Source organism: Schistocerca americana, chromosome 7 (assembly GCF_021461395.2).
Source record: "Schistocerca americana isolate TAMUIC-IGC-003095 chromosome 7, iqSchAmer2.1, whole genome shotgun sequence".
In the NCBI taxonomy this organism is placed as follows: domain Eukaryota; kingdom Metazoa; phylum Arthropoda; class Insecta; order Orthoptera; family Acrididae; genus Schistocerca; species Schistocerca americana.
In genome coordinates, this window is record NC_060125.1 from 189,331,983 (window position 1) to 189,359,029 (window position 27,047).

The 27,047-nt window shown below is 40.7% G+C and overlaps 1 protein-coding gene across 2 annotated transcripts in view; it reads left to right on the forward strand.

Annotated features, from left to right (window-relative positions):
* The window catches only part of LOC124622118 (neuroendocrine convertase 1-like), a 497,126-nt gene that overhangs the window by 258,477 nt on the left and 211,602 nt on the right, over window positions 1-27,047 (forward strand). For both annotated transcript variants that reach the window (XM_047147727.1, XM_047147728.1), the window contains exons 3-4: window positions 13,719-13,823; window positions 23,794-23,910. In XM_047147727.1, the coding sequence (XP_047003683.1) occupies window positions 13,719-13,823; window positions 23,794-23,910 (222 nt within the window). The remainder of the gene's footprint in view (window positions 1-13,718; window positions 13,824-23,793; window positions 23,911-27,047) is intronic.

Below are 27,047 nucleotides of genomic sequence, written 5' to 3' on the forward strand. Positions count from 1 at the left end.
CCCTTAACTTCTTATCTGGGTATGAATTAAACTAATGTGTACGCTTAATTGTCAAAAACAAACTGTAACACACCATTTCCTGTGCTGAGATGCCTGTGTGGACATGTTTCGAAAGGCAATTAAAACATATATGGAAAGCGTCGTGGACATGAAGAGGGCAAGCTCCAAGCAAGAAAGGTCATCCTTCAGTTACAGCCCCACCCTCCTCTAACCATTCTGTGTGATTTGCGTGGGAGCATGCTTTAAGCCACGACTGATCTGTTAAGTCATCGTCAACACATGAATAGCTGAGTTGGAGTGCTCTTTCTAAATAGGAATAAGTTATGTACACCCGGATCGAGTTGCAGCCGATGACGAGAGTAGCTTTAGACCATGCCAAAAGGAAATCACGTCTTCATAAGAAGTAAAAAGGAATAGTGTTAATTAACCGTTGCAGGATTACTTTGAAATAACAAGATGCTTGAATCAACCCCGCAGTTCAATTTAAATCTCTGTTGTCAGCAGCTGTACATCTAAATCTACGTCTCTATACATAATCCGGAAGCCAGCGTAAAGTGAGAGCCGAAGGTAACCTGTACCGCTAATAGAAAATTCCTGTCCTCTTCAAATCACAAATATAGCGAGGAAAATGCGACTGTCGATTATGCCTCTGTATGAGCCCTAAACCTCTTCCATCTTATCGTCGTAGTCCTTACGCGAAATGTATGTTGATGGTAGTGGAATCGTTCTGCAGTCAACTTCAAATACCGAATCTATGATTTTCTCAACGCGTTCCTCAAAAAGAACTTCCCCTTCCCTCCAGGGATGCTTGTATGCTACAGTCTGGAACCGCGCGACCACTACAGTCACAGGTTCGAATCCTGCCTCGGGCATGGATGTGTGTGATGTCCTTAGTTTAGTTAGGTTTAAGTAGTTCTAAGTTCTAGGCGACTGATGACCTCAGAAGTTAAGTCCCATAGTGCTCAGAGCCATTTGAACCATTATTCCGTCTTGTATCCTCCTACAGTCACTCAACTTCTACAAATTCCCGTACATCACAGCGTCATCAGCAAACAACCTCAGATATGCTTCTACGCTAAGCGCCACATCATTTACGTATGCCCGCACCTCTATTAACACTCAGCAATGGGGCACCGTGAGAAATGTTTTGCGGAAATCTAGACATATGGAATCTGGCTCTTACCCTTCATCCATAGTTTGCAGTATATCATGCGACAAAACAGCAAGCCGAGTTTCGCACAAGTGCTACTTTCTAAAACCATGTTAATTCGTGGTCATAAGCTTTTCGGTCTCGTGAAAATCTGCTGTATTCGAACTGAGAATATTTTCAAGGATTCTGCAACATATCGATGTTAGGGATAATGGTCTGTAATTTTACAGGTCGTTATTTTACCATTCTTATGTACAGAAGTCACCTCCACTGTTTTTTCCGGATGGTTGGGACCTTACGCTGGGCGAGAGATTGGCAATAAAGTAAAGCTAGATAAGGGGCCAATGTCCACGAGTACTCTTCGTAAAACCGATTTGGTATTCCATACGGACCTGTCGGTTCATTTTCTTCCAAATGTTTCAGTTGGTTCTCTTCGTCATGAATGCTTATTGCACGTCGTCCACACGGGTGTCTGTTCGATGCTCTCTTCAGAAAAGACATAATTAAACAATAAGGACGCAGCTGAGATCCGGAGGCCAATGTACTGTTTATTAACGAGTACAGGTCTAACAGTTCTATGATAATGATTATTAATGACGCAGATAATGCCATGGAGAGTTTATTGTCTCTCCGTCCGTTCTAACTTTTTTCGAACGTAATCAATAATATTTGATGTCTCTTGCAACGAATTGTTATAACAAATCTAATTTACATGTATCAAATATTCTTACGTCAATCTAAACAACAAAAGTAATGTGGCACTGTGCTGCCATCTCCCGCAGCTAGAGAGTAACATGTTAGTTCCGTGTACAGACCTGACATCTTCCGTGAGAAACGTGAACTAAAAGGAGGCCTGCGCGTGTGGCAGTTCAGTTCCAGTAGACGGAGAACAATAGCAGTCTGCATTTTTCTTTTTTCGAAATAACTAGCCACTTCAGTTATTTAAAAGGGATTTATAATAATTACCAGTCCCGTAGCCATAAACCTTCGAAAACGAGCATTCACTTTCGAAAATATTGTGCGTTCGTGAGTGACGTATGTGGCGGTGCTGTAGAACAATGGTACTCTTAGTTACTATTTCTTACACAGTCGGACGTGAATTTTGCGAGCGATTAGTAATAGTGACATTATGTGGCAGACACGTGTTACTCACAACACATAATTAATTATCAAAAAAGTGTGAGGCTGGAGTAATCGCAATTGCATGCATCAGCACTTAATATGAATACAGTCTCGATGACTCTTAGAAATCCACTAAAACGTTTAAGAATAGTGAATGTTAGTAATCGGTTGCTAAAAAATTCTAAATAATCTCGTGTATTTGACTCCATACTAAAAACTCCTTGGATATGTATGTGACGAAGTACAGAGTGTGATATGAATAGAAATCCGCAACCGAAGGCGTGGCACATACACCATTTACAGTTTTGGTTCATCTTCAGATACAGGTTTCTACAAGACATAAATATTCTCAGGGAGAATTAAAAACGCTTTATATAATCGTGAATGAACATTTCTTTCTTTTTCCTCTATTAGCATTTTGATTTACTTGATGTTGTCTTTGACTTTTCTGTGGTGTGGGATGTCAGTCTTGCCATTTCTCATGGTCTGTACATACTTTATCTCTCTTCATTGTTTTCTCAGTCCTTTTCCTCCTATTGCCCACTGGACTATCTTTCGATATGTCGTCAGTCACTTTCTCCGTCGGTGGAGGACGTACAAAGATTTATTCTCTCAACTGCTCCAAGTTAAATGTTTCAGTTTCTTTTTTTTTATTTGTTTATTTATCTGTCCCGTTTCGACAGTCCTCACGTTTGAGTTCGTTCTTGTTTATTGTTTTCCGATTTAATCTCTCTGCATTTTTCATTTCCGCCATATGCTGTTCTCCAAAAGCGTATCCTGAGAAACCGTGAGCTCCAGGCTAATGAAACATGAAAGTCGCTTATATTGTTCAAGAGCGCTCCCTATTTCTGTATCTTGTTGCTTCCTTACACCATCGATATTAGTTATCCTGCATTTTAGGTAATAAGCATCTGTTCTATATCCTCTTATGTTGATACTTAAGTTTATTTCAGCAGTAGACATTGTATCACCGCTATGTTCTAGTGGTAGTCACTCCAAAGTATACACTACAGTCTCCACGAATGATAATTATTATTTTATCAAAGTTTTCCTTTCAACCAGTATAGTATATTACCTGCAGATTTTCCTACCGTTGTTGGAATTTTATTCCTACGGCTGAGGTTAAAGGGATGGGGATATTTTTACTTTCTCTTCAATTTCACTCGCCGTAGCCCGTGCCTTTCAAGTTATGGAATTACATTTGGCAGGGAATTATTAGTTTATGAGTAAACAGAATCTGAGACTGAAATCTAAAATGATGCCAAGTATATACCGCAAAACATGTTATTTTAGTTGTTCCCGCAATTTTTACTTGAGGCGTTAAAAGAGAGTGTATTATTTGAATGTATATGTTGACTTTGTGCGCCCAGTAGTGTGCCCTTTTTTGTTTATTTACTGTCGAACTAACATTGGACGCACGCGCCCATCTTCAGCGGCCTGCATTGCAAAATATAATATAGCTTTCAAAAGGCTTTTTATCTCTAGTGTCTCGTGTTTCATGTAAGTTTATGTGACTGATACTTTTCATCTACGGTAGTTTAACTCGCCTTACATGTACTGGTTTCCTAGCCAAAGACGTGTTTTTATAACATTAATATAATTATCTAATTATATGAAAGTGATGTAAGTGTGTAGTGTTCTGCACCCAGTGAGTTAACACAAACGTACGGCGGTTCGTCAGCTTATAAAGTAATCATCACTGGATAAAACCGACATTTCAGGCACCTCCATAGTGGTCTAATTCTGAGTGTACTATGACAACGAAAACCTGCATAAAATTGTAGATGTTGTGAAACTGACAACTCCAATGTGGTTTACAGGCAAATATTATGATTAAGTTGTTTATCTGATAGATTACATAATTTCATTTCCAGTTTGTATTAGCTATGTTAATGAAATATCTACACCAGTGGTATTTAACCTTTTTTCTCAGCATACCACGAAAAACAATTTTGCATTCCAGCCTGTATCCCTAGGCCTAGCCCTAGAGTTATTTTTAATTCAAATTTTACGCAAGCATATCTAAAATACGTTATAAAATTTATTGTTTATTAAATACTACAAAATGGAGGTTAGTATTATAAATGCATAAAATAAATACAGAAACTAAGAGACAGATAGTACATACACATACAAAAAAATATGTGAAATATTATGTCTCTAACCAATTAATAAACTGCCTGAACTTGTTTTTGAATATCAGCTCCTCTCTTCGTGGCTGAATCTTCGTTAGCGCGAGTATGAATGATGATTCCGGACCCAAGCGGTTTCTTTGTTTCGTTTCTATTGTTGTCAATGCAGAGAAACCTTGCTTACACATGTAAGTAGAGGGGAATGAACAGTGTGTGAAATGGCATTGTGCAAGTGTATTCTCTGTGTGTGTAACACTAGAAATCACAAATAGGCATGTTTTAGATTTTTTTCAGTGAAGTGTTGATGGATATTTTCAAAACACATTCTTCTAATTTTTCTGGAAGGGCAGAGGAATAGATGTAAAACAAATTTGTAATACATGTCTGCATATTATCGGTATTTTCAATTCCTGGAAAGTACAGTATTTTAAAAAGAGTAACCTGAGTTTTTGTTGGAAGAATTGGGTTATTTCCACAAATACATCAAAATACTAACTTCATTTTGTGCACTGTGTCCCAACAAAGTTGTAAAAACTGCAATATTCCCTTTAATAATGGAATCAATTCAAAATATAACTCTTGTACAACCTCTTTTCTTTCTCACAAACATTTAAAAGCAACTTATTTCTGTCAAAATCTTATAGTTGCGAATTGAGCTCGTTAAACGGGTTGAATAGGTGTGACAAACAAACTGTTTGGCAAATCTACCTTCATCTTCAAAGTGCACAACCAGATCGGACGTAAATTTTTTAAGGAAACATTTTACCTTATTTTTCAATTCAAACAAACGAGTCAGTACGCATTCTTGTAATAACATGAGAACCTCGGTGAACAAAAAGAAATTGAGTGTGTAGAGCTTCGACCCCCTCACACATCCTTTTTTTTTTTGTTGAAAAAACATGATTTCCGTGATTGTGACTTTGTTAAATTGACACTTTTGTACCAATGTTCAATGTTACATGTATTTAGGAGTTATTTTTTTTGCTGCCAAATTTTCTGTTTGTATACTGAAATGTTGGGAAATAACTTTGTGGTTAATTTCGAGAATACGAGCAATAAGACGGCTTTCTTTATCTGTCAATGAAGCAGCACCATCCGTGAACAAACTTACACACCAGTCTCACGACAAATTTAATTTTAATCCTACTAAATTATCAAGAATTTTAAAAATATCCTCTCCCATTATATGTTGTGATAATTTCGTCAGCAATGACATCTATTTTAATATCAAAATACATATGTAAGATGCTCAGCATTCCCACATACTCCCGCTGATCCACCGACCTGAATCGCAAACTTTTGTCCCTTATCTTGTGCAATATGATGAATTCTACGGCCTGAAATTGTGTCAGATACTAAAATTGTTCTGATTAATTTAGCGGAACATTTGCGTAACTTTTATCTGCTATAATCAAACAATCAAGAATGTTAAGAGATTCGTCTGCAGTATAAGGTGATTATTTTTTTGCAACCAGTAACGCCAACTCTTGCGATTTCTCTAGTGCCACTTTTGTTGCATTTGAGGAACTGTTTATCTTGTGTAAACTTTTATCTAAATTTTCTGTTGTGCTCCTGAAAAATTGGACTGACTTCTCTTCATCATCTCTGGGATTGGTTACCAAGTGTCTGCGAAGTATGGATGGTTTCGTAGAATCATTTGCGGACTTTGCTTGCAAACAACTGAGAGGTGCAGAGGTGGATCACACATTTTTGATACAGCTCCATTTTTAATGTAAGATTCTTTTTAATACCTGTATTTCACGTTTCTCGGGTATTTCGGCTTGCTTGTAAACGTTTTAACTTAAAAACTATTTCACAGATGTCCCTTGGCGGAATTTATCTTCTCGTACTCTTCGCCGTCACTGGTTCCACACTATCACCACTGTCACATGCTTCAGAGATTTTATATTTTCCACTTATTACGAATTTATCTACTTATAACAAAAGTTAAAGTATGTTTTCCACTACCGCAGCAACAAAAAGAAATTCAACAGTGATCATCTGAAAGTATAAAGAATGAGATGTGAGACTTTTGAGTACACAAAAAGAACTTGCGCATAATATTCATGAGAATCATCCATCAGTAACATACGTTCACAGATGCTGCTATTGTTGTCGGCGTTTGAAACCAACAGGACAAATAAATAACGACCCCATCTGTAATATGTCATTGATGGGTAGACAGGTAGAGTAACCAAAACTGGATAGAGAACAATTCTGATCTCTCGGGCTGAAATATTTTTCGTTATTTGAGATCATTCAGGATATATAGTGTCTACATGCGTATTTTAAATTTAAAATTTTTCGTTATTTGTGATCATTCAGGAAGTACAGTACATTATATTGAATGTATGAATATTTTAAGTTTTACGTGCCGTAAAATGGGATAACTTCAGCCACTTTTTAAGGTTTTTTCTGAATTTTAATGTGAAGATGAAAACGAAACTTTGTCATTAAATTATAGACCATTCTCCTTGGTATATTAGGCACAATCATTTGGAAAGATAAGTGTCAGGATGCATTTTGTTTGCTATATAAAATTGTTAGTAGAGGTCGAAGTTTCCCTGGAAATGAGGTAACTTCGACCAAAAACAAAATATTAAAAAACACGAAGTTACATCCTTTCGCGTTAACATCGGCCACTTCAACAAACACTATCATAAAGCAGTTGTTGTTGTTGTTGTTGTTGTGGTCTTCAGTCCTGAGACTGGTTTGATGCAGCTCTCCATGCTACTCTATCCTGTGCAAGCTTCTTCATCTCCCAGTACTTACTGTGACCTACATCCTTCTAAATCTGCTCTTCATGGATTCATCTCTTGGTCTCCCTCTACGATTTTTACCCTCCACGCTGCCCTCCAATGCTAAATTTGTGATCCCTTGATGCCTCAGAACATGTCCTACCAACCGGTCCCTTCTTCATGTCAAGATATGCCACAAACTCCTCTTCTCCCCAATTCTATTCAGTACCTCCTCATTAGTTATGTGATCTACCCATCTAATCTTCAGCATTCTTCTGTAGCACCACATTTCTAAAGCTTCTATTCACTTCTTGTCCAAACTATTTATCGTCCATGTTTCACTTCCATACATGGCTACACTCCATACAAATACTTTCAGAAACGACTTCCTGACACTTAAATCAATACTCGATGTTAACAAATTTCTCTTCTTCAGAAACGCTTTCCTTGCCATTGCCAGTCTACATTTTATATCCTCTCTACTTCGACCATCATCAGATATTTTGCTCCCCAAATAGCAAAACTCCTTTACTACTTTAAGTGTCTCATTTCCTAATCTAATTCCCTCAGCATCACCTGACTTAATTCGACTACATTCCATTATCCTCGGTTTGCTTTTGTTGATGTTCATCTTATATCCTCCTTTCAAGACACTGTCCATTCCGTTCAATTGCTCTTCCAAGTCCTTTGCTGTCTCTGACAGAATTACAATGTCACTGGCGAACCTCAACGTTTTTATTTCTTCTCCATGGATTTTAATTCCTACGCCAAATTTTTCTTTTGTTTCCTTTACTGCTTTCTCAATATTCAGATTGAATAACATTGCGGAGAGGCTACAACCCTGTCTCACTCCCTTCCCAACCACTGCTTCCCTTTCGTGCCCCTTGACTCTTATAACTGCCATCTGGTTTCTGTACAAATTGTAAATAGCCTTTCGCTCCCTGTATTTTACCCCTGCCACCTTTAGAATTTAAAAGAGAGTATTCCAGTCAACATCGTCAAAAGCTTTCTCTAAGTCTACAAATACTAGGAACGTAGGTTTGCCTTTCCTTAATCTTTCTTCTAAGATAAGTCGTAGGGTCAGTATTGCCTCACGTGGTCCAATATTTCTACGGAATCCAAACTGATCTTCCACAAGGTTGGCTTCTACTAGATTTTCCATTCGTCGGTAAGGAATTCGCGTTAGTATTTTGCAGCTGTGGCTTATTGAACTGATTGTTCGGTAATTTTCACATCTGTCAATACATACTTTCTTTGGGATTGGAATTATTATATTCTTCTTGAAGTCTGAGGGTATTTCGCCTGTCTCATATACCTGTCTCTTTTGTCAGGACTGGTTCTCCCAAGGCCGTCAGTAGTTCTAAAGGAATGTTGTCTACTCCAGGGGCCTTGTTTCGACTCAGGTCTTTCAGTGCTCTGTCAAACTCTTCACGCAGTATTGTATCTCCCATTTCGTCTTCATCTACATTCTCTTCCATTTCCAGAATATTGTCCTCAAGTACGTCGCCCTTGTATAGACCCTCTATATACTCCTCCCACCTTTCGGCTTTGCCTTCTTTGGTTAGAATTGGGTTTCCATCTGAGCACTAAAGCAGTAACTTCCTCTAATTGCCTTGGCCTAGGTGTTGTACTAGGAAATTAAATACACAAATTATTTTATAATTCAGTATATTAAAAAGTTTTTTGGAACAACTTCATAACCTATAAGTTAAATGTAGTTCTTTTTATCGTAAGACTTCACTAGCACACAATACAACATAAGAATATGAATATATTTACACTTCAGTACGATATTTCAAAAAATCTGAAAACTATCTTTTTCGTTCTCGAAAAAATATGTCACGAAATTTCACTACATAAATTTCCAAATAAGAGTAGTAATGCGAAAATTAACAAACTTCCGCAGTAAGAACGCAAGGATGACCGATTTTTCCTGTATAAAGTTCTTTCATTTTCTACAGCAGGGTTGTTCAGGGTACAGTGTATCCTTCAGAGGCTTGGCATAATGATAATTTCCCTTTCCAAGTCTCTTCTAACGCCCTTTGTAAAACAACTTTGTTTTAATTATAATAGGCTCTCCCTCCTACTTTTGTTACATATTTTCAGCATGGTCGAAGTAGCCCTGAAAACTCACACTGGCAAGCTGAGAACTAACTCACACAATTTTTTTTTTCTTTATTGTATTTCAATTCCCCATCGGGGTGGGCTGGCAGCAGCATATGCGCTGCTCTTCAACCGAAAGACATAGAACAAACAATAGAAGACAGTGAAAAATATACAAAGGAGAGAATATGGTCGACATGGATATAAAAAAGGAGGTACATCATGGAAGGCAATAGACAAAAAAAGGGGCGACTGTAAAATGAAGATTGTAAAAAAGTAGCGGACACAAAAAGCCACACACTGCGACAGTTAAAACAACACAAGGCACAGTATGACAGGAGCATAAAATGTATCAACTGATGGTGTAGCACATAACAAACACTGACAGCTAACCTCAAGCACATAACAAACACTGACAGCTAACCTCAAGGCAGTACACAATTAAAATCACACCTCTTGACACACAGGAGAAACAGCACTAAACACAAGACTGACGTGGCACAGTGATGATGATCAAAACGGAGGATCTGCCAGGCGCAAGGAGATGAGGGTGACTGGAAGAAGGGAGGGAGGGGAAGAGAGGGGGGAGATGGGCAGGGGGCGCGCTGAAGAAGGCCAGGTAGGGAGGGAGGTGGGAAGGAAAGAGGCAGGTATGGGGTGCAGGGTCTCAGGGGGGGGGGGGGGGAATGAGGAAAATCCGCTCTGGGAGAAGGAGGGGAGAGGAAAAAGGGGGCCCTGGGGAGGGGGGCAACAAGGCCAGGTTATAGTTGGAAGGAAGGGTAGATGTCATCTGGGAGTGGTAGGCGCTGGATATTGCCCTGATGAAGTAGATGCAGGGTGTGGAGGTGGAGAGAGGGAGGGAGACAGCGACAGAGGCGCGGCAATGGGTGGGGGGTGGAGAGGAAGGAGGAAACCAGAGAGTGGGGGGGATCAAGCCTGCGGACAATGTACAGGATGCGGAGATGTTGGAGGAACAGGAGGAGGTGGAGGAATGGGATCAGTTCATACAGGAGCCGTGTGGGGGAAGGAAGGCGGATACAGAAGGCAACACGGAGCGCGTGGTGTTCAAGGATTTGGAGGGCCTTGTAAAAGTGGGTGGGGGTGGAGATCCAGGTAATGCTGGCATAACAGAGGACTCATCCAAACATTATCTGTTGCTTAAATATTCTTTGTGTGTGTATATATTAAGAGATACATACACAAGTTCTACTAAAGAGACATAAGTTTACGAAACCAGGTTTCATCTGTGCAGACGTTTGTTTCCACACTTCGACAATGCATTACTCCATGTCAGTTTTCATGTACAAAGGCAAGTGACAAAAAGAGGATATCAGAGATATTTATCCACGACATAAACAGCTTTCGAAATACTTGTACTTAAACTATGAATCCAACAGATGGTAGCACCAAAAAATAGATTTGACAGGCAACTGGCAGAAATTACCCCAGGTGCCTGAAGTTAGCACATTTCATGGTAACCCCAAAGAAGTCTTCCATACTCACGAAGGTATCCGTAACACAGATTGAATATTGTTGATATTAACAAATCAATGTATTTTAAGACTAAATATTTACAATACTGATGAAACTTCCGACGATTTTTTTGTTTTTGGATGAAAGCATTTGTGTGAAAATTTAAATCTGTAGTAAAAATGTTTGACATGTACCTTTCTCAGCGGTGTGTAGGATTGAAACGCATTGCATTGTGGCACATGGACTCACATGAAACACTGAGCTCTAACAGTTCCCTTGAACCTGTTTACTGTATCCAAGCTTCGTTCTGCCTTACACGCTCCATAAGTTTGGAAAGTAGGAGACGAGGTACAGGCACATGTAAAGTTGCGAGGACGTGTCAGCACCGGCTCGAGAAAGGTAAATGTCCTCAGTTCGAGTCTCGGTCCAGCACACAGTTTTAATCTGCCAGGAAGTTTCGTATCAGCGTATACTCCGCTAAAGAGTCAAAATTTCAGCCTCGAAACGTCTCCTAGGCTAGGCTAGGCTAAGCCACGTCTCCTCAATATCCTTTCTTCCAGGAGTGCTAGTCTTGCACGTTTACCAGGAAAGCTTCTGTGGAGTTTGGATGGTAGGAGAGAGCTATTGTCGGAAGTAGAACTGCGAGGAAGGTCGTGAGTAGTGCTTGGGTAGCTCAGTCGGCTTACCTTTCTCCCCACTATTTTTTACAGAACGATCGGAGGGGTGTTTCGTATTTGTACGCCGACAGAGCCTGATGTGGTAGCAAAAATGCGTCTTAGTTAGTTTTTAGGGTAAATTTGGCGGTGGCATTAGATATTGTTTTTGTTTGTAGGTTAGACAAATTTTGCGGACAGCATGAGTGTTTGGGGCGAACGCCCCCGAAGTGGAATAGGTAAAAAAAATTAGTATAAAAAGTCGGTAGAGCGATTACCCTCGAAACCCAAAGGTTCTGAGTTCGACTATCGGTCCGTAATACAGTTTTAATCTACCAGGAAGTTTCAAGCGCTGTCTACTTTTGGGCTAATTGTGCCATTCATTTCTTTTGTTATATGTTCTATTCAGTACCTCTTTAACAGTGATCCGATTAGGCCGCATTTTTCCGTAGCAGCTCGTTTCTAAAGCTTTCGTTCTATTCTTCTTCGTTACATTACCTTCCACAATGGGTTACACTGCGGACAAATGCTTTCAGAAAAGACTTACTGACACTTAAATTTATACGAAATGTTAGAAATACTTTTCTGTCAGAAAAACATTATTTGCTGTTGCCAGCTTGCATTTTACTTCTGCCACCGGCAATTATTTTGCTCTGCCAGTAGTAAATCACGTCTTCTACTTTTCGCGTCTCATTTTTTAATCTACACTGTGCAACACAATTAAAGGGTCATGTTTTTGAAACCCCTTAAGTGTCTCCCACTGCCATGCGGAAGTTTGAAATTGGGCTCCAGGGTGTCTACAGCCTTCCACTGCGATGGTGCAAAAGCGTGACCCCTGCGAGACCACACTCAGGCTTGATGACGCTTGGAACACCAAGGTGTCGACACATGCGAAGAAAAGGCCAGAGCTGTGCCGTGGGTTAATGACGCCATTTTGCACCAGATTTCACCACAATTCAGCTCATTCCCACCCTGGGCGTGTCACACGACGAAACGGTCGTCACATCCCCTCTTATCCACATTTCACGCCATCTGTCGACGCCTCTGCGATGGAGGTCAGAACAGCGACGCCCAACATACAAATCACACACTTACTTATGGGTGTCCCAGACACACCACTACTCAGAATAGACACGAAAGGCCAGAGGGGGTGGCAGAAATGGCGTCAATGAAACCACAGCTTGACTTGGGGCGTTAATTCCCACAAGTTTCGTTGTCAAAAACGACAGTTCTCGCAGTCCATTGGGCAGCAGCACGACGTTCTTGACAAGATTTGACTCTGCTGACAGCCAAGGACAACATGGACCTGCAATCCCATCAAACGTGATTGCACCCCTTTGAAGGGTAGCGCTGCCGCAGTTCTTGCTCCGGTGTAAAGAATGGAACTACTAGGGACCGTTCAAAACTATTTGACGAAACCTGTAAGGCTCCGGACTTGTTACGGTGTTTATGCTTTTTCTTCCCTCCGTTATCGCATCCTCATATGGCATATGTTCAGGGGGACGCCACATGGCAACACATACTAATAAAACGCCAAGGGCCAAAATTTGGCAACACAATCGGTGCCACCTGGGCGCTTTGTTAGTCACTTGAGAATATCTGTTTATAGAGACATCCATCTACCGACCTCTACCTACAGGCTAGATTGGCAATCCTTTCGCCACCCCTCTGATTTTGCATGTGGTCACTTCACGACAATTCGTTCCTCCGACAAAGCAAAATGACAGTTCTTACACAAACGAAGACCACAGTCACTCTAAATTGTTTACAGACTCCAGAAATTCGGCATCGAATGAAAGGCGTTATGCTTCACAGCTCTTTGACACCAGCGTACATAGTCTGTGGCAGCACCAGTCCCGTTTTTTTTTATAGACGCTCCTCGTACACCTTCCCTAGTGCGTCACTGCCCGCACCTCTCCTACGCATCATCCACTCTCGCGCTGCACAGTAGTCATAATAATTTGTCTCACTCTGCGTACTGGGTGTAACAGCTTTGTCGTGTTTGGTTCTCCCAATGATTTCCAACAATAGGAGGGAATGTTGCATACTCCAGTTGAACTGTTTCAACTTGAAGCCTGCCAGTGCTTTGCTACATCCTTCTCGCAACCTCACGTCTTTCTCGACTTCCTCTTCTACTGAGGAATAGGAAGTGGTCTGCCATAAAAAATAAAACTCTACCTTGCGTGGATATGACATTCAGATCATGTAAAACCGAATTGTCCTTCTTTCTGTGTCTTTTCTCCTGACACGAATGAAACTGTATTAATCCAGTGCCCATCCATTCCTAGTAATGTTCCTCCACGAGACGTGTGGTATCTCACTCAGTCTGTGGTCCTGTGTATTGCAGGTGCCGGGATTCCCAGACACGTACCGCATGCTTCGCCACGACCATCCACCGACGCAGAAGAGGGCATCGCATACCATGACTCAGAGGCTGGCAGCTGACGCAAGGGTGAGTGTTACATGCATCTACACATTCATCACGAGTCCAGTGTTTGAACCTAAGAGTGTCCAGGGTCCTTTTCTAAGATGGAGAATTCTTCATATACGATGTGTTCAGAAGTCTCTCCGCAGTGCCGTATGATTGTTAGCCGCGCGTGCCGTATGATTGTTCATGTGTCTGGGTTATTTCCCTTCAAATGGACTCTCCGAACATTCCACTGTTTCGTTTATTTCAGCTAACGTCAGTAATTCGTTGGTGTGTGTCGTTACGTGTTGAATTAACGTTTAAGTTAAGTTCCTTTGTTCGTTTGTTTCGTTTTTGTCACTGTTAAAATGCTAACCATTGAAGAACGTGTGTTTTCAGTCGAACAAGTGTTCAAAGCTGGCGGTAAATACACAGTTTCAGTTCGTCAAACATTTAATTCAGTTTTCCCGGAGACAAAACTCCACCATCGCGATACTGTGCGAGATTTGATTAACAAATTTTGAAGTACGGGTTCAGTGACAGATGCACTGAGAAGTGGTCGTCCTAGCGTTTTGTCTGAGGATAAACTACTCGATATTTTCGATGAAATGTCCATGAGACTGAACAAGTCAGTAAGAAAACTCGCCCAGGAAATCGACGTTAGTGTCGAGACAGCCAACACAGCTTAAGGAAAAAAGCAGAACTTTTCCCATACAAAGTGACAGTCGTGCAAGAACTGAAGAATTCTGATCATGGCAAGAGACTGCATTAATGTCAATGGTTCAAAAATGTCGTTCAACAAAATGGAAGGGATATCCTTGATGAAACGTTTTTCACTGATGTGGCGTGGTTTCATTTATCCAGGTACATGAACTCGCAAAATTCTCGTATGTGGTGTACTGCAAATCCATTGTGTAGTCATGAGGAACCACTTCATTCTCTGAAAATAGGAGTTTGGATTGCAATTTCTAGACGTCGGATTGTGGGTCCCATATTTTTCAACGAAACAATAAACGCACAACGATACTGCAGTGATATTGCGTACCCACTCATAGGAGAACTTGTGTTAAGTGAAATACTGAACGGTTATTTTCAACAAGATGGTGCAACCGCGCATACAGCTCGCGTTTCAATGTCACTGCTTGCTGGTATTTTTGGTGATCGCATAATTTCACAGAGACTTTGGCCTCCACAATCGCCTGATCTAACACCACCTGACGTTTTCTTCTGGGGTGTATCGAATGCAACTGTGCATAAAAACCGTCCAAAATCCATCGATGAATTGAAAACTGCGATATCCACTTTCACTGCTTCTGTTACAGAAGAAATGTTACAGCTTGTGTTTGGAAACATGATTAGACGAATTGAATTGTATATTCAACTACAGGGGGGACACTTTCAACATTTAATGTGAAAATTAATAATTTGTGTTTCATTGAGTTTCATTTCCGTATACTCTCTGCGGCATACGGCACACGCGGCTAATAATTATACGGCACTGCGGAGAGACTTTTTAAACACCCCGTATGTTCACATTACGTCAATTCATCAGCATCTGCAGAGGATTGACTCAGAAGCTTAGAGTCATAACAACGTTTCTATAAAATTTGTATTTGAGATAAGGGAAAAATAAATTTTACAACAGTGGAAACATTATCATCGTTATCAGCTAAGTTCACGACGCTGACAATGATGTTACCTCATGACTGTTACAGTATGTTTACACTCACTCAATAATTTTTCAACTTTATCGTTAGGTACTACATAACAACAAGATAGACACTGTTGTAGATACGAGGTGCATTCAAGTTCTAAGGCCCCCGATTTTTTTTCTAATTAACTACTCACCCGAAATCGATGAAACGCGTTACTTCTCGACGTAATCGCCCTGCAGACGTACACATTTTTCACAACGCTGACGCCATGATTCCATGGCAGCGGCGAAGGCTTCTTTAGGAGTCTGTTTTGACCACTGGAAAATCGCTGAGGCAATAACAGCACGGCTGGCGAATGTGCGGCCACGGAGAGTGTCTTTCATTGTTGAAAAAAGCCAAAAGTCACTAGGAGCCAGGTCATGTGAGTAGGGAGCATGAGGAATCACTTCAAAGTAGTTATCACGAAGAAACTGTTGCGTAACGTTAGCTCGATGTGCGGGTGCGTTGGCTTGGTGAAACAGCACACGCGCAGCTCTTCCCAGACGTTTTTGTAGCATTGTAGGAAGGAATTTGTTCTTCAAAACATTTTCGTAGGATGCACCTGTTACCGTAGTGCCCTTTGGAACGCAATGGGTAAGGATTACGCCCTCGCTGTCCCAGAACATGGACACCATCATTTTTTCAGCACTGGCGGTTACCCGAAATTTTTTGGTGGCGGTGAATCTGTGTGCTTCCATTGAGCTGACTGGCGCTTTGCTTCTGGATTGAAAAATGGCATCCACGTATCATTCATTGTCACAACCAACGAAAAGAAAGTCCCATTCATGCTGTCGTTGCGCGTCAACATTGCTTGGCAACATGCCACACGGGCAGCCATGTGGTCGTCCGTCAGCATTCGTGGCTCCCACCTGGATGACACTTTTCGCATTTTCAGGTCGTCATGCAGGATTGTGTGCAGAGAACCCACAGAAATGCCAACTCTGGAGGCGATCTATTCAACAGTCATTCGGCGATCCCCCAAAACAATTCTCTCCACTTTCTCGATCATGTCGTCAGACCGGCTTGTGCGAGCCCGAGGTTGTTTCGGTTTGTTGTCACACGATGATCTGCCTTCATTAAACTGTTGCACCCACGAACGCACTTTCGACACATCCATAACTCCATCACCACATGTCTCCTTCAACTGTTGATGAATTTCAATTGGTTTCACACCACGCAAATTCAGAAAACGAATGATTGCGCGCTGTTCAAGTAAGAAAAACGTCGCCATTTTAAGTATTTAAAACAGTTCTCATTCTCGCCGCTGGCGGTAAAATTCCATCTGCCGTAGGGTTCTGCCATCTCTGGGACATATTGACAATGAACACGGCCTCATTTTAAAACGATGTGTATGTTTCTATCTCTTTCCAGTCCGGAGGAAAAAAATCAGAGGCCTTAGAACTTGAATGCACCTCGTACTTCATTTTGACTGTAAACATATTGGGTCTGTGGAAAAATCACATATAATGTGATTATTATTTAATATTATTTATTTATTATTTATTTATTATTAATAATATTGTTATTTAATATTATTATTTAATAATATGGAATGCACCCATAAACAAAATATGTTTTGATTGATTCCGTTAAAAATTCCTAACAGCGAGTCTCAAAGATTTAGAAGCGTTTTACAGTGATTCAGAAATTACATACTTCATAAATCTATCATCATTTGACTTTAAATACTGAAAGAATTATCACTATGAGGAAATGACAAAACATATGAGAAACACAACGTAATTATACTATTTAATTGTGATGGTATCAAAGAAACAGTAACAAAGACTTATTGAGAGCTGAATATAGTTTAGTCGTCATTGTCATCAACATTCATTACTCAAACTTCCTGGCAGATTAAAACTGTGTGCTGGAGCGAGACTCGAAATCGGGACCTTGGCCTTTCGCGGGAAAATGCTCATTCTGGAAACATTCATTACTGTTTCTTCACCAGCTGTTCTATCTACCATTAATGACTAATAAAATGACGATACTGCTCTGGTATTACCTCCATTTTGCAAAGATCAGGAAGATCGTTAAGCTTTTCTTTCTGTATGGGAACTGGAGAAGAATACGAAGGCTGAAGTGTGAAAGATTCTTACAACCACGTTTTAGCTTTGCAGAAAATTTCCAATCCTTTAAAATTTTCTAAAGTATTGTTACTTTATTTAAAATAAATCTGATCCAAGGTTTCTTTTCGATACAGAAACCAAAATACCTTAGACCAGTTGACGTTATTTCTATGAGTATCAACTTTTCTGTTCTTTATTTTGTACCGTCGCAGTTCTGGGCAATTCATTACATCCTTGTACTGAACTTCAATAACATGGTCTTTTCTATTTGACATTCTAATGGCAGTGAAACATTCTGTAGATCAGATATATGAGGCACTTTTGTCTTTCTCTCTACTGGGGCTTGAACTGAGCCAGACTCCATTTGTGAGTGACCTGGCTCAAAGAACATATGTTTTATTATAGGTATATCAAGATGTTCCACAGCATACATCAACATAGCAAAGTTAATTGCATTTGTATTTTGCCCTGCAGATGAATTTCCACGCTTTGTCATCTGCATTTGTTTCTAAAAAGTTAAAAAAGCACGAACCAATTTCGTCACATCCATGTTTGGGTGTCCTTTCACTGCACATGTAGCATGCAGTTTCTCTTGAAGCTGTATCGTATACAACTGGGTTGTACACAGTGAGCCTTCGTCGATAGAACTAGTGCTTTAGCAGTTGTCTTTGTACAGTAGCAGACAGCCTCCAGTTCAAATTCGTCAAAATAGGATGTTTTTTTAATGCAGCTTCCAAATTTACGCTCTTCTTCCTAGCCCTAGCTAAACACTTCCGAACAATGTGAGCATCCTGCTCTCAACGGTGAATTTATTTCTCTGTGGCACACATATGAGAGAACCTGTATGACACACGTCATTTTTAGGTACGTGGAAGGGTAGGTTAAATTCAGTATTAAATATGTTTCGATAAGGAGATTCGATTTCATGTGTGCTGTGATCAGTTTCGCAAGTTTCAGCTACTTTTGGCACATATTTTGGAAGACTGAACTAGTGAGACAAGTACTCTTTCTCTGAATCCTTCATAGCATAACGTGAGGGAGATTTTGGAAAGCTATTGATGTGGGCTCTAATTCTTTCTTTCACAGTACCTGATTTAGCAAGATCTCTAGGAATTATGATGCGCTCATTCCTTTTTAACAAAACCTTGCACTTGAATTACTCAGTCAACTCCAATGCCGCAAGAAAGAACTGACAAACCTGTCCCTTTTGACCATTTTTGATTAAAAAGTGTTTATTTGTGAAGTTTGTCCTGGACTAGCCTGTAGAAGTCGTATTACTGCGCTTATATGTCTTTTCTAAAAGCGAACTGACATATAACAGCTGCTTGTAGCATCAAAGTAGCAAAATTCTTCTTGAATGTTTAGTTCGTCAGTTTTTGAAACATCGTGATCTAAAATTTCGTTCAGATTGATTCCTTCTTACCAAGATTACATTAGGACTGCTAATAGCAATGATTTGTCCCTTGATATTTGGCACAACCGTAATGTTTAACGATTTATGGAAGAGAAGTCGTACGGTGATAAAAAAATTAAAACCGTAATTTACCGAGGGAACGTAATATAAGGCTGCAAAATTTACAAAATAAATATCTTGTAATTTGTAAGGTAAGTATTAATCGAAGCTAAAAAGTACTTGTGTATTGCTAGGCTCTTAGAAGAAGGAAAACTCCTAATTATAAATTCTTTGCATTAGTCCCTTGTATACTGTGGTACAACATTGCAAAATTCAGCATTAATAACACAACAGGCATTGTTTATTTCTCCATAAATATTTTTATTTTTATCTTTTTAGCTCCTATCGATTCCGTTTCGCCAACATTGATAATTGTAGCTATATACCACACTGTCATCACTTTCGTCCTTTGTTGCTGTCTGATGATTAGGATCCTCAAAGGAGTCATCAGATGACAAATCCAAATCTGAATCACTGACAGCGTTGAACAGTTTTTCGGCATCTTCAGCTGTCACGAACTGCTTTCGTTAATAAGGCCGTCATTTTCTGCATTTCAGTTAAGAAATTACGCATAAACAAGTTGCTTTAAGTTGCAGCTGTGTACACCCAACTTAAATATCTAGTATTAATCATACGACAATGGGTTACTTGCTGAAGATAATGAAAAATATCTTACCACAGCTTACAAAAGCGTTGACTGGCTGATGATGAAAGCACGTTGTGGAAGGTAAATGAACTTCAATCTTCTTCCGTAGTACCCTCTTGATTCTTCAAAAGATGAATTATTCTTCCTATGGAAAACATGTTGACTGCGTAACAGCAAAGGTTTGAATGATGAAACTAACAACGGATTGATGTCTTCCATGTAGCACATTAATGGGTAAGCACTGCTGTTAACAACATTCCAAGTGTTATTTCGACAATGTGTGTATAAGCGTATAGGTTGCCCGCCATTGGGACATCTGTCTAAAAATACACGGCCTTTGTTGGTGCCAGAAGTACGTACCTGCACTTACGCTGTTACGTCTTTTAACACAACAGTACTGCAAAGGGAGCCAAAATGATGTAAAAGGCAGTACACTACACCCTATTTCCGGAATTATTAAAGATATTAGTTCCACTGTTGTTTGCATACAATAAATTGGTTCCGAAGACGGTCGTGAAGTAAGTAGGCCAGAATGGTCAATGTAGTAGATAGGTCGTTATGGTTCTAAATCCCCAACTGACTTCGCAAAACGTGTAGCGAGCACATAATGTTCAAGAATGCCTCGGTGGCACCACCAAAAGCTGGTGAAAAAAGCATTTTTTCTAGACAACAAGTGTCAGTCAATAGGCCGTCTTCAAGTCACGACTTAACTTACTACAGCATCAGATCCAGGCTTCTGTTCTGAGGAGACACAGTGGCACTGGTTTTTAGTGCCCCCCCCCCCCCCTCACCCCATTTGCCTGCAGACGTAGGGATGACTTGGCCCATCTCCCATTGTGTGATAGCGTGTATGCTGCTATGAAGTATAACAGATTAAAACTGTGTGATGGATCTGGAATAGAAACTGGAACGTTGTGTTTCATGGCCAATCCTCCCATCGTCTTATCTGTCCATGTGTGGCTGAAGATCTGCTTTCACAGCTTGGGAACATAGGAAGGTGATGACTGAATGGATTCTGTGAAATTGGGTAGGGAAATGCGCTTGGACAGCTCACCTGATAGGAGAAATGTCCGTTCAAGGCAAGGATCCAGGTTAGACTCACAGTCCAATATATACAGTTTCAATGCAAGGGAAGTTGCGAGCTCTGGGTATATCATGGCTTATTCTGTTGTCAATGACACAGATGTCAGCCCAATATAAATTAAATAAATGAATGAAATATCAAACACTATATTTGGGGATTTAATTTATGGACCATGAGTGTGAAACACTACGTTGCGTGGAAGCAAAACGTGGATCTTTGAGAAGTATGTAAGAAGAAACGAGACGTTAGGGATACAGACAAGTTTCCAAACGAAGTGTTACTAGTAAGAAGAGCTGAAAATGTAAACCAGTTTATTAAGAATCAGACCAGGCTATTCACTCCAGCGAGTAGTAGAAGAGCGAAATTATGGTTTAAAAGAAAGATGACAGTGCGTAAGTGGAATTTACCGAGGATATTGGCTATAACAGATGTGACAAATGAGAAAATTAGCGCAGGACAGAAGGAAACGCGCAAATTTTATTTTGTTGCTAAGAGCCTGCTTAAATTCCTTCAGTACATGGGTACTGAGTACTCTTGTACGAAGCGTATTACAACAGCCATACGTTTCTCAAGCAACAAACCATTCTGTCTCTACGACTGTCTCCAGACAACATAAAATTATACTTACTCTGTCAGCCACTTATCAAAAACCTTGCACCATTCGCTTGTGAAAAATATTGGTTAGTGCTTAACGGTCCTTTATATTTCTTTTTACTTTGGAATAAGTTTCATATCCTGTCTCTAGTTGTTCGGAAATTCACTTAGGCTAAATCTCTGTTCCTTGTAATTACAGTTGAAGTCATAAAATTTTCCCAAGCTTTTTAAGGGTGTAATGTAGAAAGTACTCATATCCAACACAAAAACACTCCGCGAGGACAAGTGATCCGTATTTTAGGGACTTGTACTGAAGATATGGAATACCATATGCTGTGATATGGGTAGAAATCTTCTTAACAGCGATCAGATGATTTTTGTTAGGTATCTCATGAGAGTAGTAGAATGTTTTGGAACTAACACAAATTTCAAGAAGAGTGCAGGAGCTATAGGATATATAATGGTAATGATTCTAGAAGAAAAATCTGAAACTTAAATGTGGTGTTAAAATTAGAACGGTCTTATGGTATTTGCCACGATATGGAGTACTGGTGCATGCCATTACACAGTACTCATTTGGTGCGTTTCAGGAGCACATCAGTACGTAACGAGATCTGTTTGGATAATTTCCGGATTGAAAAGAACATGGCAGCGAAAGTATTCTATCTTCGCACCCGTTCTTCCATTCACCTCGTGTGCCACAATAACTGTCTTAGTGTTAGTAGCCTCCTCCACCTGTTTTGTAACTATGACAGATCTTTGTTATAACTTCTTGTTTCCTTTTTTTTCCTCTAAATTTTTTGTTATTATTAGCTTTCTTTTATACCGCTATTAGATTATTCTTTTGCAATGTAGGTGGAGGATCGTACTAATGGGTAAATTGGTAATCACTACATACCAAATTTTTTTTAAAAGAAAGACGCAGTGAGTAAAGCAAGCTGTGAGAACTATTATTCACTGGCATGGAACGAGGTCACAGTCACATGCTGGGTGCTTTAAGAAATAACAATGAAAATGTACATATATTTTATCCAGCTTGATTCAAAAATGTAGCGTAAGGAAAGTCCGTATTAGTTACCCATGTGATGGCGTCCATGATAAAGATACATAAATTAAACAAAGTAAAATATCCTCCGTCGGCGAGTAACTTCCTTTTCTCTCATCTTAAAAAGAACCTATAGTCCCAGGTGACAGGCTTCTCTTATGCGTTACGTTACGTATTTGTAGCGGATGTACTTGGAATTGTATCTCTTGAAGACACCGACTTACCGTTATTTATTTACGTGCAATTAACATTTCTGAAATTTTTTCTTGATAGGTAAAACATAATGTAATTGAGAACGTATTTTCATCAAGACAACTCATAGCAATTGTATGATCAGACGAAATAGTATATTATGAATGGATAATCTTTCAGTTCACTCTGATCTCACACCTAGGAGAACAGATGGACTGTAATACACTATAATGCATACGGAAACACTATAGTACTTCGGGTACACTGTAATACATTGCACTATAGTACAATAAAATGGAAATGAGCGTATGGCATCGTTGGCCAGGAGGCCCCTATTCGGGGAAGTTCGATCGCCAAGTGCAAGTCTTATTTCATTCGAGGCCACATTAGGCAACTTTCGCGCCGGTGATGAGGATGAAATGATGGTGAGGACAACACAACACCCAGTCCCCGAGCTCAGAAAATCTCCAACCCGGCCGGGAATCGAGCATGGGAGGCGAGCACGTCGCCAACCAGCTAAGCAGGCTGACACTATAGTACAGATACACTATACTTCAAACTACATAGTACAATGCATACAGATTCATTATAGTACAATGCATACAGATATACTATAGTAATGCCTAATGATACAATGTAGTATAATGATGGCCGGCCGTTGTGGCCGAGAGGTTCTATCCGCTTTGGTCTGGAACCGCGCGACAGCTACGGTCACAGGTTCGAAACCTACCTCGGGAATGGATGTGTGTGATGTCCTTAGGTTAGTTAGGTTTAAGTAGTTCTACGTTCTAGTGGACTGATGACCTCAGATGTTTAGTCCCATAGTGCTCAGAGCCAGTACAATGATGAATGATCTCTCATATCACTAACTAGGCATATGGGGCTGGGTAGCGTCTCTTGGTAAGCAAAATTCTCTCTTTCTTCTTCCCCTAAATCTTCTAACGTTTTCCTATGATAGTCATGATATCTTGTATTACGCTGTTCGCATGCTGGAAGTAATTTCTAAATGAAAATTATGGCACATCGTCGACGGTTTATGTACCTCCTTCATAGACTTCCCCTGCGACGTTCGTATATTGGAACAACAAAATACCCAGAAGAGATGGATTGTAAAGAGCGTCTAAGTAGACACCATTTTTGTCCCCAGGTCAGAAGCGAATGCTACACGCGTGCTTGCAGCTCTTAGGCAAATGGCTAACTGCACTCCTCACCGACGAACGTGTGCTATGTTGCAGGTGCTGTGGGCTGAGCAACAGTTCTCCAAGAGCCGAGTGAAGAGGGAGGACCTACCAGTGCCCAAACAGTCGGAGATGCTCTTCAACGACGAGCTCTGGGACCAAGAGTGGTACCTGGTACGAAACCAATAACTCCATATGCTTATTCTGTTATCATTACATCATGATTTTAAGCAATAAAGAGTCCTGCTTGGGTGAAAGACTTAGGAGTGTACGCTTTCGAAACGTGACAATGCATCCTTTCTATCTGACGAGGCAACGACCACCTCCCCCTCTCCCCACTCGAACGTCTAAACCTGACAGAAAAATTGAAACACTCAGAAGACGTGGCCGGATGTCAGTGTAACTTCATACATGTTCGCACCATCGGCTGGTGTGCAATTAGAGTTTCAATTTTCTGTAACAGTTATAACGGCCACCACAGTGCACCAGTGATGTTCGTGTTTCACGTTGTTACCAGGCCCGGTATGGCACTGAAGGGGCCTGAGCAGCCACAACTGTTGCGTGATCACTGTGAAAGACACGGAGATGACAGGCACTCATGTGAGAGAGCATTATCAGCAACTGACAGAGTGTGAAGCGGTCTCTTTTGTGAGTGTCCATTTATCTTGCTGGTCGAATGGTGGAATAACGAGATTTGTGGGACATTCCGATGTGACAGTGGGCCAGAGTTTGGCTCAATGGGAACTCCAAGATAGGCATACACGTCATCGCAGTTGCGTTCGATCACGTCTATCCACTGACAGGTAGAAAGGTGAGATTGCCGTACTGTGCACCAACCACACAGTAAGCGCTTCACATCTGCGCCTGCCGCCCGAGAACAAGTAACAGACTCCCTGCAACGTTCTGTGTCATCTCTCACAGTTTGTCGGAGACAGGCAGCAGCCAGACTAGGGAATTGCTGTCGCATGCATGGTTTGCAATTAACACCACAGCGCAAACGGTGGCATTTGAGGTTGTGCCATACTGGGAAGCACGGACGGCAGATGAATGACGCCGCATTGTGTTCAGCCGCGAATGACTGTCCTGCACCATCCCGGACTACTACAATTAGTGAGTATGGCAGCAACATCGATGGGCGTCCCATTGTCGAAATATTTTGGAGAGGCTTGCCTCATAGTGTGGGGAGCCATCGGGTATGAACAGATATCAGCTGGTAGTGACTGGGGAAACATGATGGCACAGAATCCTGCATTCTCATGAACTGCGTCCCGTGCAACACTATCGTGGTGCAATTTTTCTACGGGACAGTGTTCGTCCACACATGGCACGTATGTCTATGAACTTTTTCGTGATGCTGAGGTACTCCCAGGGCAGCAAGATCCCCACGTCTTTCCCCAATGGAACATACGAGGGTTGGAACTTTAATAGTGGCAAATATTTATTTACAGCTCGTACAAAGAGATACGTGTTTCAAAGGTTTACTGACCTTCAAAGTAGTCACCAGCATTGTGTATAACCCGTTGCCAGCGATGTGGAAGTCGTAGGATACTCTTAGCAGTGCCAGTTGTGTTGACAGTTCGAGCGGCGCGGTCTATTGCCCGACGTATTTGCAGCAGTTCTGAGCCGAATGCCGTGAAGTGTTTCCTTCAGTTTAGAAATGGAGCTCAACTCACGAGGGCTTAAGTCAGGGGAGTGCAGTAGGTGTTATAGCACTTAGCAGCCCCATCAGTTAAACAAATCTGTAACAGCTTGCACTGTACGTGCTTGAGCATTGTCTTGCAAAATGATGGTCAGGTCATGCAGAAAGTGTCTGCACTTCTGTCTCTTATCTGGTCGTAGACTGAGTTCCAAAAATGAACAGCATAGAGACAGAAGTGATGACACTTTCTGCAGGACCTGACCATCATTTTCCAGGACCATGCTCAAGCACGTACAGTGCAAGCTGTTACTGATTTGTTTCACCGATGGGGCTGCTAAGTGCTATACTACCTACTGCACTCCCCAGACTTAAGCCCTCGTAGGTTCAACTCGATTTCTAAACTGAAGGAAACCCTTCACGGCATTCGTTTCAAAACTGCTACAAATTCGTCAGGGAATAGACCGCGCCGCTCGCACTACCAACACAACTGGCACTGCTAAGAGTATCCTAAGACTTCCACATCGCTGGCAGCGGGTTATTCACAACGCTGGTGACTACTTTGAACATCAGTAAAATTTTGAAACCTGTATGTATTTTGCACGAGCAGTAAATGAATTGTTACCACTATTTAAGTTCTAACCCTCGTAAATAGGACCAGCTCGGATGTCAGTTGCGTCCGAGTGCCACTATCCAAGATATTAAAGACCTGTTGCTACAGATATAGGCCACTTAGCCACAGGAGAGGGTACATCTTTACGGCAACCGTCGGAACCGAGTAAGTGCATGGATCGAGGCGAGCGGAGGTGCAAGTACATACTGTTAAGAATTTTTGAAAAATTCTGTAATCACCTTAATAACGTCACTTACCCCCTATTTCATCCACCCCTACTGTGTGCCTCACTTTTTTATAGCCATGGCATTAAATAACGGACATTAATCTATACTACCATACAACGAAGTCATTACTTTGTGAAACTCTCCATTTGTGTACAATCAATGTTAACAACGCTGTCGCTGATGGAGCAATACCGTCTAACAGACAATTGCGACCAGCAGATTCACGAGAGCCATTAATGAAATATTGTTTGGCAAAGAGCTAAACATTTGCTTAAAACAATATTTGTTGATACGTGCAGTATTCAAACACGGCGGAATGAAACAGTATGCGCACTTGACATGACCAGCATGTAGACAAGTTATATAATTTTAGGGGCATAAGCACCACAGTAGCCCAGTATCAAAAGCATTTTGATCATTACCTGGACTTTTGTCATAAGCTGTAATGCTCCCATGAAACATCACATTTTTATTTTCTTTCTTGATGCTGCAAATAAACGGAAATATGAACAAAATACCTCCTCATATGCAGCAAAATATGCAGTAACCCTTCCTGCAAAAATGTTGGAAACAGTCTCGTATGCTTAGAAGAAAGAACTGACTCTTTTGGACCGAGGATTCAAAAAACGATGCACATTATTCCATGAAAATCTGGGAAACTTACAACAGCCTTATACAAAAAGATTTTGACTGATATAATGAAGCACTATGTGCAGGAGAACATATTCCGATTGTTAATCGATTCGTTGGGAGTACAAAGAAATGCAAAACTGTATAACAAGATATTTCGAGATGTATTCGCAGAAGCATTGCCATCGTGCAATGCTCCAGTGAT